Source organism: Neltuma alba, unplaced genomic scaffold (genome assembly GCF_004799145.2).
Source record: "Neltuma alba isolate B1F8T4 unplaced genomic scaffold, ASM479914v2 tig00013494_pilon, whole genome shotgun sequence".
Lineage (NCBI taxonomy): Eukaryota > Viridiplantae > Streptophyta > Magnoliopsida > Fabales > Fabaceae > Neltuma > Neltuma alba.
Window position 1 is genome coordinate 23,641 of NW_021637721.1, and position 12,152 is coordinate 35,792.

The 12,152-nt window shown below is 38.2% G+C and overlaps 2 protein-coding genes across 2 annotated transcripts; one reads left to right on the top strand and one right to left on the bottom strand.

Moving 5' to 3' along the window:
* The first annotated feature begins 4,108 nt into the window (after positions 1-4,108).
* Positions 4,109-5,051, top strand: LOC114737736 (uncharacterized). Its single transcript, XM_028925694.1, has 4 exons — positions 4,109-4,351; positions 4,444-4,547; positions 4,648-4,720; positions 4,802-5,051. Exons 1-4 carry the CDS (start codon positions 4,244-4,246, stop codon positions 4,937-4,939), a joined length of 423 nt encoding a protein of 140 aa, XP_028781527.1. The 5' UTR covers positions 4,109-4,243; the 3' UTR covers positions 4,940-5,051.
* A 3,153-nt stretch (positions 5,052-8,204) lies between these two features.
* Positions 8,205-10,100, bottom strand: LOC114737741 (uncharacterized). The gene has a single exon (XM_028925698.1). The coding sequence runs from the start codon at positions 10,098-10,100 to the stop codon at positions 8,205-8,207; it is 1,896 nt and encodes a 631-aa protein (XP_028781531.1).
* Between the last annotated feature and the right edge of the window lie 2,052 nt (positions 10,101-12,152).

The window sequence follows — 12,152 nt, forward strand, 5'->3', positions numbered from 1 at the left end:
GGCTACATTGCGGCAATCGATCGAAGGTGAGGAAGAGAGAAAAGGAGGAATTTGCGGTGAGACAGAGGTAAGTTTGTTAACATTTCTTCCTTCTCTGTGTTTGTTCAAGTTATATATTTGATATTGCTACTACTTTTAAGATGTCGATCGAATGTGTGTGAGAGGGAGTGGGCAGTTTCTGGAGATGAAAATGACAAAGTGAATGTGCAGAAAGTGGAGGACCCACTAGATTGCTTGCATTTCACCATATGATGACTGATATACTTTCAGGAGTGTGGACCACATACACAGCCCACAGCCCCGTACCTTTTCTTTTCTTGTTAATGATTTCACTGTTTCATCACTACTTTATCTCTACCTTTTTGTTCTTTTCATTCACATTTCCCACTCCTCCAGCCCAGCCACCAAGCTATTCCTGTCAGCTTAATTAACATCGATGACACTGTTATCTCTATGGACAATAATTGTCTTTCATCTATTAGCCTAAGTTAAATGCATATTAGTATAATTGTATAGTTTGATTTAAGGTATGAATCACAGTGATGGTGTGGGGGAGTGTGTATAAGGGTGTAGAGGGCGCCAAACTTAAAATAATTATTTGAAAAAAAGGTGAATGTACCCACTGTCATGTAAATATATATATGTTGTTAATCCCTACACTGGAGTTGTAAAATTGTAACCGAAGTTGGAGAAAAGGGTTTGTGTTTTCTTGAAAATGCTGTTGTGAATAGCCATACTGAAGTTGTAAAAGTATATGTAGATGTTGTTAAGCCGTACACAAGGGTTGTAAAGTTGTAACCGAAGTTGGAAAAAGGGGTCTGTGTTTTGTTGAAAATACTGTTGTGAATAGTCATACTGAAGCTGTAAACATGTATATAGATGTTGTTAATACCTACACCGAAGTTGTAAAATAGTAACCCCGAAGTTGGAAAAAGGGGTCTGTGTTTTCTTCAAAATGCTGCTGTGAATAGCCATACTGAAGTTGTAAATACTTATATAGATGTTGTTAATCCCTACACTGGAGTTGTAAAATGGTAACCGAAGTTGGAGAAAAGGGTTTGTTTTCTTGGAAATGCTGTTGTGAATAGCCATACTGAAGTTGTAAAAGTATATATAGATGTTGTTAATCCGTACACAAGGGTTGTAAAGTTGTAACCGAAGTTGGGAAAAGGGGTCTGTGTTTTGTTGAAAATACTGTTGTGAATAGTCATACTAAAGCTGTAAACATGTATATAGATGTTGTTAATACCTACACCGAAGTTGTAAACTAGTAACCCCGAAGTTGGAAAAAGGGGTCTGTGTTTTCTTCAAAATGCTGCTGTGAATAGCCATACTGAAGTTGTAAATACTTATATAGATGTTGTTAATCCCTACACTGGAGGTGTTAAGTTCTAACCGAAGTCGGAAAAAGGGGGTTTGTTTTCTTCAAAATGTTGTTGTGAATAGTCATACTTAAGTTGTAAATATGTATATAGATGTCGTTAATCCCTACACTGGAGTTGTAAAGTTGTAACCGAAGTTGGAAAAAGGGGTCTCTGTTTGCTTGAAAATACTGTTGTGAATAGCCATACTGAAGTTGTAAACATCTATATATATGTTGTTAATACCTACACCGGAGTTGTAAAATAGTAACTCCGAAGTTGGAAAAAGGGGTTGTGTTTTCTTGAAAATGCTGTTGTGAATAGCCATAATGAAGTTGTAAATACTTATATAGATGTCGTTAATCCCTACACTGGAGCTGTTAAGTTCTAACCAAAGTCGGAAAAAGGGGTCTGTGTTTGCAACAAAATGTTGTTGTGAATAGTCATACTGAAGTTGTAAATACTTATATAGATGTTGTTAATCCCTACACTGGAGGTGTTAAGTTCTAACCGAAGTCAGGAAAAGGGGTTTGTTTTCTTCAAAATGCTGTTGTGAATAGCCATACCGAAGTTATAAATAACTATATAGATGTTGTTAATCAGAAGTTCCTAATTGTTTTCTGACATGCTTGTATTAATGTGTAATGTGCAGAAAAAATGGTGTTGGAGGGAGAGACATCAACTTCAAAAGGGCCAAGGAATGGGTATGTCTTATTTAGAGAGGAATTTGCTCAAGGGAAAAAATTCAAGGGTGTAGTAGATAGAACTAACAAGGCGAAAGAGGCATGGGCAAGGCTCTCTATTAAGGAGAAGAAAATATATAGTGAAAGGGCCAAACAAATGAGGCCGGAGAAGAAGAAGAGTAAGAGAGTATGGAAAATGTTCACCCGTTGCTCTGTTCGTCAATTCATGTCACTGGCGGAATTTGTTAAGAGTGATGAAAGTTTAAGACAAAGGATAGAGAACATAGGATTCTCTAAGTTGTTGGATGTGGAAATTGACAAACTCCCACGTGAGTTAATTGTAGCTTTCATTCAATCGTACGATCCAGCAACACATCAGTTCCGATTAAGGGGGAGGACAGAAGAAGTTGAGGCAAACGATGTGGGAACATTGCTTGGTGTGCCCCATACTGGGGAAGAGGTAAAAGGAGATGTTGATGAAAATCATGACACATATAAGAAGCTGAGGAGAAAGTATTTAAATGTTGTTTATAGCAAGATATTAGCTGACATAAAAAGTGGGACGGATGATGAGCATTTTGAACTATTATTTATGTTGGTCACACTTGGCACATTTCTAGCTCCAACTTCAAGTGCAAGAGTTGGTGAGAAGTTATTAAGGGTGGTATGTGCAACTATGAATGGATATGAACAGTATGATTGGGCAACGTACATCATGAATGACCTCTACAAGGAAATGGAAGATTATGTGAATTTGTTCAGGAAGGAGAGGGATCCGTGCTGCACTGTGGGTGGCTGCCTGTACTTCTTGGTGGTATGTTTAGAGCAAAACATGTTGTTCAATGTTAATGTAACTGTTTAATTCAATTGGCTAATGCGGTGTGTTCTATGATTGTGGTTGCAGCTATATTTGGGTGAGAAATTCCCATTGTCAAAAGCTACTAACCATGACCCAACAAATGCTATTGCATATTGGACGGATAAGAGAATAAAGGAATTGGTCAACAAAGAGTCAAAGAGTAACATAGGCCTATTGTACAAAGGGAAGTCTACAAAAGTGGTCGAAGATACAATAAGTGTTGCTCATCTACGACCGGTATGTTTATAGTTTTGTATGTATAAAATTCATTAATATGTAAAGAGTTTAACTGTTTAGCAAATGTGTTAGCAGGAATTGAAGCAAGTGCATCGAAGGATGATGGATGCACTTGAGGAAAGCCATAAAAGGCTTAGTAACCAATTTGCAGAGGAGCTTATGAAGGTGCAGCTCCATCTACAGGGGATGCCAAGTTCAAATCTGAGGGACCTTGTTGACAACACACGCGATGAGGCAGTGATTCTTCCATCTGATGGTAAAGGTGAAGAGGGAGGTAGTGACAAAGGTTATAGTGATGGAGATACTGCTGAAGGTGAAGCCCATGATCAGGAAAGAGGTAGTGATGAAGGTGATGAGGATGGAGAGGAAGGAGACAGTGAGAAAGGTGATGATGAAGGAGATAAAGGGGTGGAGTCATCAGATGAAGAGACTGACAAGGGAGAAGACCAAAGGCCATCAAAGAGAACAATCATTCCAAGTCGTCAAGTAACTTCTCCATGGATTTCCATGTTGAAGCCTGTTAAGAGGAGAAAGAGAGTGATAACTGAGAAAGACAAGTTTTTCAACATTGTCTCTCGTATGTGTTCACGGGAGGAGGGTCAGAAGTAAGATATGCCGTGCATGGAACATTGAAAGCAGGAAATTTTTTTCATCTTGTTTTGTTATTGTTGTTTTACTTACATATGATGTATACATTGCAGGATTATGGTTACAATGTGTGATGAACAAATTGATCGGGATCAATTGCGCACGATAGGTGGAATCGAAAGAGTGAGTAGCCCTCTAATAACAATGGTCGGTAGGGCATTAATGGCAGAGGCAGGTGAGGGAGGACAAGTGAGGCGACACATTTTTGATGCTGAGTTCATGGTGAGCCCTGTGGTGTGTACGGTTTGTTTGACAATTACAGGTTGTGATGATTAAACTAATATGTTGTTTTGTAGATGAAAATGCTTGGTAACCCTTCTCAGTGGCGAGCATCAGAGAACAAACGTGCTATTTTGCCACAGCATATCGGGTACAACCTAGGTGACTGTGATTTAATATTTGGACCCGCAATTGTTGAGTCTCACTGGTTTTGCTTTGTGTTGGAGCCAAAAACAATGCATTTTTATGTCCTGGACTCCATGAGGCTGCCTAATGATATGCCAAAGAAGACCAAGAAGAAGGATTCATTGGAAGAAAAAAGGATGTTTCATCTTCATGCATGTGTAAGGACTAAACTAATGTATCTGTGTATCACAAGTGCCCAATGTTTCCACCTTTTTATCTCATATTTTGGATTTCTGTTGTTGGTTTGCAGAGAGACAACTTTTATGATATAATTGCATTAGTCAGACCTCAACTTGTTGGGAAGAAGCCTAAGACTGATATTATTTTTGCACCTGTTCCACAACAGAACAACTTGTATGTTGTGTTGACTGTTGACATTGTTTTCTAGTTTAAGATGTGAATTGCAGAAGCAGACATACTAACTTAAATGTTTTATTTCCCATTGGATGTATAGGAGAGATTGTGGTGTTCATGTGTTGATCTGGCTAAGCAAATGGGTCCCGGATGTGACATTTGACTTCAATGAGGTATGAAAGTTGTCTATAATTAATGATTAATTATTTGCCAGGTACGGTGAACATTAACATATGGACCTGTCTTATATGCAGAATCATGTAGCTGAGTTTAGGCGTGAGCTAATGTGGTGGCTAGTTAATCATCCGCAAAATTCAAGTCGTGAAGAAGCCTTAACTCTCCTCTCAGAACAGCAGAACAAGACAACCACCAAAAGACGACGTTTGTCATAGTACTTAGTAGGAGGTTCCTTTTACATGTCTATGTGACACTCTGATGTAGTTCCATGTTATTTAACTTGGGAGAACATTTATGTACATGGCAGAAGGACTGATTTCAAGATTAGTAATTGTGTCTTGTTAGCAACGGGTTCATACCATTTGCGACATTAGTAGTCAGACTTTATGGTAAATTTTAACAGCAGCATTATATATGTTTCCAACTTGTGTATCGATTTTCACAACAGCATTCACGAGATGAAAACAAGTACCCCTTTTTACAACTTCAGTGAAGCTTTTAACAACTTCAGTATAGGTTTTTCACAACTCATGTATACCCGTTAAGTAATGGGTCCCTTGCACGCCCACACCCAAGTGGGAAACGTGTTGAAGATCGGGGAGAAATTTTACAACTCCAGTGTATGCATTAACAACATTATTATACTATTTTACAACTTCAGTATAGGTTTTCACAACAGCTTTCTGAAGATGGAAACAAATACCCCCTTTTACAACTTCGGTGAAGCGTTTAACAACTTAAGTATAGGTTTTTCACAACTCAAGTATACCCGTAAGCTAACGGGTCCCTTGCACACCCACACCCTCGTTGGAAACGTGTTGAAGATCGGGGAGAAATTTTACAACTCCAGTGTATGCATTAACAACATTATTATACGATTTTACAACTTCAGTATAGGTTTTCACAACAGCTTTCTGAAGATGGAAACAAATACCCCCTTTTACAACTTCGGTGAAGCGTTTAACAACTTAAGTATAGGTTTTTCACAACTCAAGTATACCCGTAAGCTAACGGGTCCCTTGCACACCCACACCCTCGTTGGAAACGTGTTGAAGATCGGGGAGAAATTTTACAACTCCAGTGTATGCATTAACAACATTATTATACTATTTTACAACTTCAGTATAGGTTTTCACAACAGCTTTCTGAAGATGGAAACAAATACCCCCTTTTACAACTTCGGTGAAGCGTTTAACAACTTAAGTATAGGTTTTTCACAACTCAAGTATACCCGTAAGCTAACGGGTCCCTTGCACACCCACACCCTCGTTGGAAACGTGTTGAAGATCGGGGAGAAATTTTACAACTCCAGTGTATGCATTAACAACATTATTATACTATTTTACAACTTCAGTATAGGTTTTCACAACAGCTTTCTGAAGATGGAAACAAATACCCCCTTTTACAACTTCGGTGAAGCGTTTAACAACTTAAGTATAGGTTTTTCACAACTCAAGTATACCCGTAAGCTAACGGGTCCCTTGCACACCCACACCCTCGTTGGAAACGTGTTGAAGATCGGGGAGAAATTTTACAACTCCAGTGTATGCATTAACAACATTATTATACTATTTTACAACTTCAGTATAGGTTTTCACAACAGCTTTCTGAAGATGGAAACAAATACCCCCTTTTACAACTTCGGTGAAGCGTTTAACAACTTAAGTATAGGTTTTTCACAACTCAAGTATACCCGTAAGCTAACGGGTCCCTTGCACACCCACACCCTCGTTGGAAACGTGTTGAAGATCGGGGAGAAATTTTACAACTCCAGTGTATGCATTAACAACATTATTATACGATTTTACAACTTCAGTATAGGTTTTCACAACAGCTTTCTGAAGATGGAAACAAATACCCCCTTTTACAACTTCGGTGAAGCGTTTAACAACTTAAGTATAGGTTTTTCACAACTCAAGTATACCCGTAAGCTAACGGGTCCCTTGCACACCCACACCCTCGTTGGAAACGTGTTGAAGATCGGGGAGAAATTTTACAACTCCAGTGTATGCATTAACAACATTATTATACTATTTTACAACTTCAGTATAGGTTTTCACAACAGCTTTCTGAAGATGGAAACAAATACCCCCTTTTACAACTTCGGTGAAGCGTTTAACAACTTAAGTATAGGTTTTTCACAACTCAAGTATACCCGTAAGCTAACGGGTCCCTTGCACACCCACACCCTCGTTGGAAACGTGTTGAAGATCGGGGAGAAATTTTACAACTCCAGTGTATGCATTAACAACATTATTATACTATTTTACAACTTCAGTATAGGTTTTCACAACAGCTTTCTGAAGATGGAAACAAATACCCCCTTTTACAACTTCGGTGAAGCGTTTAACAACTTAAGTATAGGTTTTTCACAACTCAAGTATACCCGTAAGCTAACGGGTCCCTTGCACACCCACACCCTCGTTGGAAACGTGTTGAAGATCGGGGAGAAATTTTACAACTCCAGTGTATGCATTAACAACATTATTATACTATTTTACAACTTCAGTATAGGTTTTCACAACAGCTTTCTGAAGATGGAAACAAATACCCCCTTTTACAACTTCGGTGAAGCGTTTAACAACTTAAGTATAGGATTTTCACAACTCAAGTATACCCGTAAGCTAACGGGTCCCTTGCACGCCCACACCCTCGTTGGAAACGTGTTGAAGATCGGGGAGAAATTTCACAACTCCAGTGTATGCCTTAACAACATTATTTTAAAATTTTACAACTTTAGTATCGGTATTCACAACAGCTTCCTCAAGATGGGGGAAAAAACCCTTTTCACAACTTCGGTTAACCTTTTAACAACGTCAGTATAAGGTTATCACAACGCAGGTATACCTGTTACCACCTGGTATACAGGCGTGCTTACGCCCTCTTTAGAAACGTGTTTACAGACTAAACCCACTTCAATATGCGTTCCCAACAGCATTTCCAATAATGACTAAACCCACCATATTACAACTTCAGTAAACCATATAACAACCACTAAATAATGTTTCAACAACTCGAGTAAAAGTTTAACAACTGTCATAAAACAAAATGATTAGTAATACCCATATTTTTAACTCAGTTCAAATGAAGTTCATATACGATGATCATACTTAAAAACATAAAATATAAGGCAACAATATCAAACATGAATAATAAGGGGACTCGTCTTGCAACTTCTGTCATTGTTAACAACACAGTTAAAGGAAATAACAACTTCAATATAGGTATTTTCCTATAACCAGATCCTTCCTGACAGTACTTACAATCAGTGACAGGCTAACATTAATATTTCATCCCCACTTAATGTTTTCTTGTCACTGACATCAAAATACACATTTCACTGACTATGTGTGACTTACGATGTCGACTTCCCACATGACACAACCCTTCATCCAAAAAAATATGAAGAGTTGCAAAATATTTACAAGCCACAACAAAAAATAACCTTTACAAAATAAACCCACACGTGGACTACCAATTTTAACTTGGGTTTGGATTTCTGCATGTTCTTTTACTATGCCCAGGTTCATGACACTGTCCACAGTGGTAAATCTTCCTGTTTTGGAATTGGGATTCCCGCCTCCTAATTCTTGGCCTTCCCGAAGGTCTACTAGTTGTAGGTGGGTATAGCCACACTTGGTTTCCCATATTTTGCAGCATATAATCATTAGGATTAGGCCTGTCAATTGTCACTACTGGAATCATGGTGTTCCCATAAATCTTCTCTTGGGATGTTATTTTATAACAGTCCTCCACAAAATCATACACATTTGCATGAACCACCCTTATTGCAGCACAAGCGTGTGGACACGGAATCCCTGTCATTTGCCATGCAGCACAAGTGCATTCATGTGACTGAACATTGACATATAAGGCTCCACGCGAAGTATGTACACAGACCCTACCACCTCCATAAGGTTCACCATGCATATGAATCGATCTAGCCACATTTTCCATCACTTTTCCATCAATGTTTGGACCCACACCATTTCTCCAGTTCCTCATTGCCACACTTGCTGCGAACATCTTCCTTGCAACCTTCTCACGATGTTCATGAATAAGTTGGGCAACATTATGCTGCCTTTCCTTTACAATCCAAGCATTGAATGACTCAGCAATGTTCGTTGTTATGTTATCCCACCGTTTATATGCAAACTTGCTCATTGCCCACTTATGAATATCACCATGATTGTTAAGCCACTGAAGTAACTGAGGACTGAAATTTCCCATCCTTGTCATTGCCTTATCAAACTCAACGTTAACCCTTGCATATGCAATGTCATCAAGCAACTTTAATCCAACTTCCTTACTAATACCACTAGTTCTCCTCCTACCTCTGTATAATTTATTCATTTCAGAGCTGAAATTTTCCTTCACGTGTCTATAACAGTATGCATGACGGTCACCTCCAAATATTGCTCCAACAGCTCCTATTATTGCATTGTGACGATCTGACACAATAATTAATTGGATTGCACCAACTATCTGTTTTATCATGTTTAAGAACCATGCCCACTCCTCATAAGTCTCTCCTTTCACAATAGCATACGCGAATGGTAACAATTCATTGTCCGCGTCATATGCTGAGGCTGATAGCAGTGTTCCCCTATATGGTCCACTCAAATGTGTTCCATCTATGTACAGTATATGTCTTGCCCCAGACAAAAAACCCTCTATGCAACAACCATATGCTATGAAAACACGCTCAAATATATTGTTAACAGTTGCTACCCATTCAGCTACCGTCTTCTCATCGGTTTCCTTCAATCGTTGACATATCCATGGTATCAACATGTATGACTGTTCAGGCCTCCCTTGTATTTCCTCTAATGCTTTTTCCTTAGCCCTATATGCTTGCTTATATGTCAACTTCACACCATAATCCCTTGCCAAGGTCCTCCTTATTTCATTTGGACGCTTTTCAGTGTGATCCCTTACCTCCTCAATGATAATTGATGATGTCAAGGCTGCTCTTCCACCATGTGTAACTTGCATCATCTCTTGGGCATTATGCACATGTTCATTACTCAGTCGAGTTACAACGAGGAAAGGACTTCTCTTCGCAGCTACTCTTGCTATTATCCGCCAAGGACAACCTTCAACTTTGCATTTCACATGCACACATTCCTCACAATTTTTTACATATTTGTACTCGAAGTTTTCTGCAATACTAAACTTATATACTGCCTTTCTGAATTCTGTGGCATTTGCAAAAGTTTGCTTCTTTCCTAACAACAATTCCTTCCACTTCACAGCATTCATCTCGGGCATTGGTGTTGGTGCAATCTCTACTGTACTTACTAGCCTCACATGACATCCCCCACCGCCTTCTCTTACACAGTCACCCCCATTTTCATCACAAACTGTTCCGTCCATATTATTCTCCCTACTTGACAAAAAACACATTTGTTGTGACAATCCCAAGTAGTTGTCAATGCTGCATGCATAATTACAACTTTTGTTAGCAAATTCACAACAACAATATAACAAATAACAACTAAAATAACCATAAAAAAACAAGTCTCACATTTGTGGATCATCCATTACTTCCGGTGTACTCTCCTTCAATGCTAGATACACATGTGCACTAGTGTCATTATACTGAAAAAGATTATCAACTTCACTATCATCAACCAAATCTACTAATGCCTTATCATCGAGGCTCACTGTATATTTCATGTCACAAATATTAACATCTATATCAAACCATTCCAATATCATTAACCTCAACTCTTCGTATCTTATCCCCTGTTTTATCGTTCTAACTCTCACACTCCCACCATTGTATCTCATTTCACCTTCAACATTATTAACAAAGTTTCCACCAAGATGAAAAATCAACGCAAGTGTCTTTGAATATGTTGACCCAATATTGCAACTCATTCTGCATTATACCCTGCAACAAACAAGGAAAATATTTCATCACAATGTCATCTCTGTAAAAAGGATATTTCATAAACCCAACACAGCTACTTTCAAAGTTAACAACTTCAATATATCGTTTCACAACTCCACTTTAACTATTAACAACACCCTTCACAACCTCATTACTATGGATATTCAGCCTACTTATATACGTGATCATCGCAGCGCTTCTTCCAATTTCCCTCAGCTACCATCTGCTATCCCCAAAAACAGATCATTATAAACACCGTCCCAGACTAAGCTAACTCTATCACTCACTACCCGACTCATACGTTCCATTCCCACAAGTTAAAAACAACAACCAATACCTCCAGATGAATCAACTTACGATTGCTACAGCATCGTCTCCCTCTTAAGCTGACAAAACTAACTTGGCCAGAACCCTAACCTTATCTAACATTAATCAACTCATTTGTTCAGATTGATGACCATTCTCACACCTAAAAAAGGAAAAACCAACACCCCAATATGAAGAACGTATGCCTTACGTAATGCCGCCCCTTACCTACTCTGAACCCTCAACGCCACATACAGAACGCAGGACCACCAAAATGAAGAAAACAGACCGCAACAGTCATGCATGGAGGATGAAACAGTCATATGATTCCAGAAAAACACTTACCCTTTCGAACCACCACGTTTTCGTCACCTTCGACCTGCTGGAACACGCACGTTTCTCTCCTTTCCTTCCCGCCTATCTTCCTTCGGTGTGCGGTTTATTGTGGTGCCCATGTGGTGCCCACGCTTTGTAATGGGTGAGGGCGGTTTGGTCTTTTTGTCTAACAAAATAATCCCAGAATGGTCTGCTGGTACCAAAACGGGATTACTGAAATTCGGCGGACGTTTTTGGGCTTTTGGAGTTGGAGGTGCATTTTTCTGGCATTTTCCCTTAAAATTTCTTTTTATGTTAATAAGTACAACTCGACAATATATTTTTAATTCTCTGAAATGATTTATATTTTAAGGACTTTTGGACATAATTAAAAATAAGTTACTATGTTACTACTTTTTATTCTTAATAATAAAACTAATTTGAGATTTAATTTGATCATAAATATAAAACCTAGTTCATTTTGTTTTCAATATTTATCCATTTTTTTTTAAGTAATTTCTATATAATTATGCGTTGAGAAATTATTATCAACGGTTAATTCAAATGCACATGATTACTAAAAGTAGTTTGGAAAAGACAATATTTTTTATTATAAATAATTACGCAACTAATTTTTTTAATGTTCACAAATTAGTTATCTAGCTTTTATATTAATAGTAGAAGTAGTACTACCTCCAGTTCTAATTTTAGGATTTCGTTTGTATATTATAGTCAAAGTCTTATAATTAAGACCGAACATAATGGTTAATAAATTTCTTAAATATGATTTTTCACTAAATTTTTTCCATTGTTTATTACTTCATATTGATATATTCTGGTCTGAAAACTCAGCGCCAGCTATGGGCTGGAGGAATAGAGAAACGTGATTCGCATGGAAAATAAATCAAGAT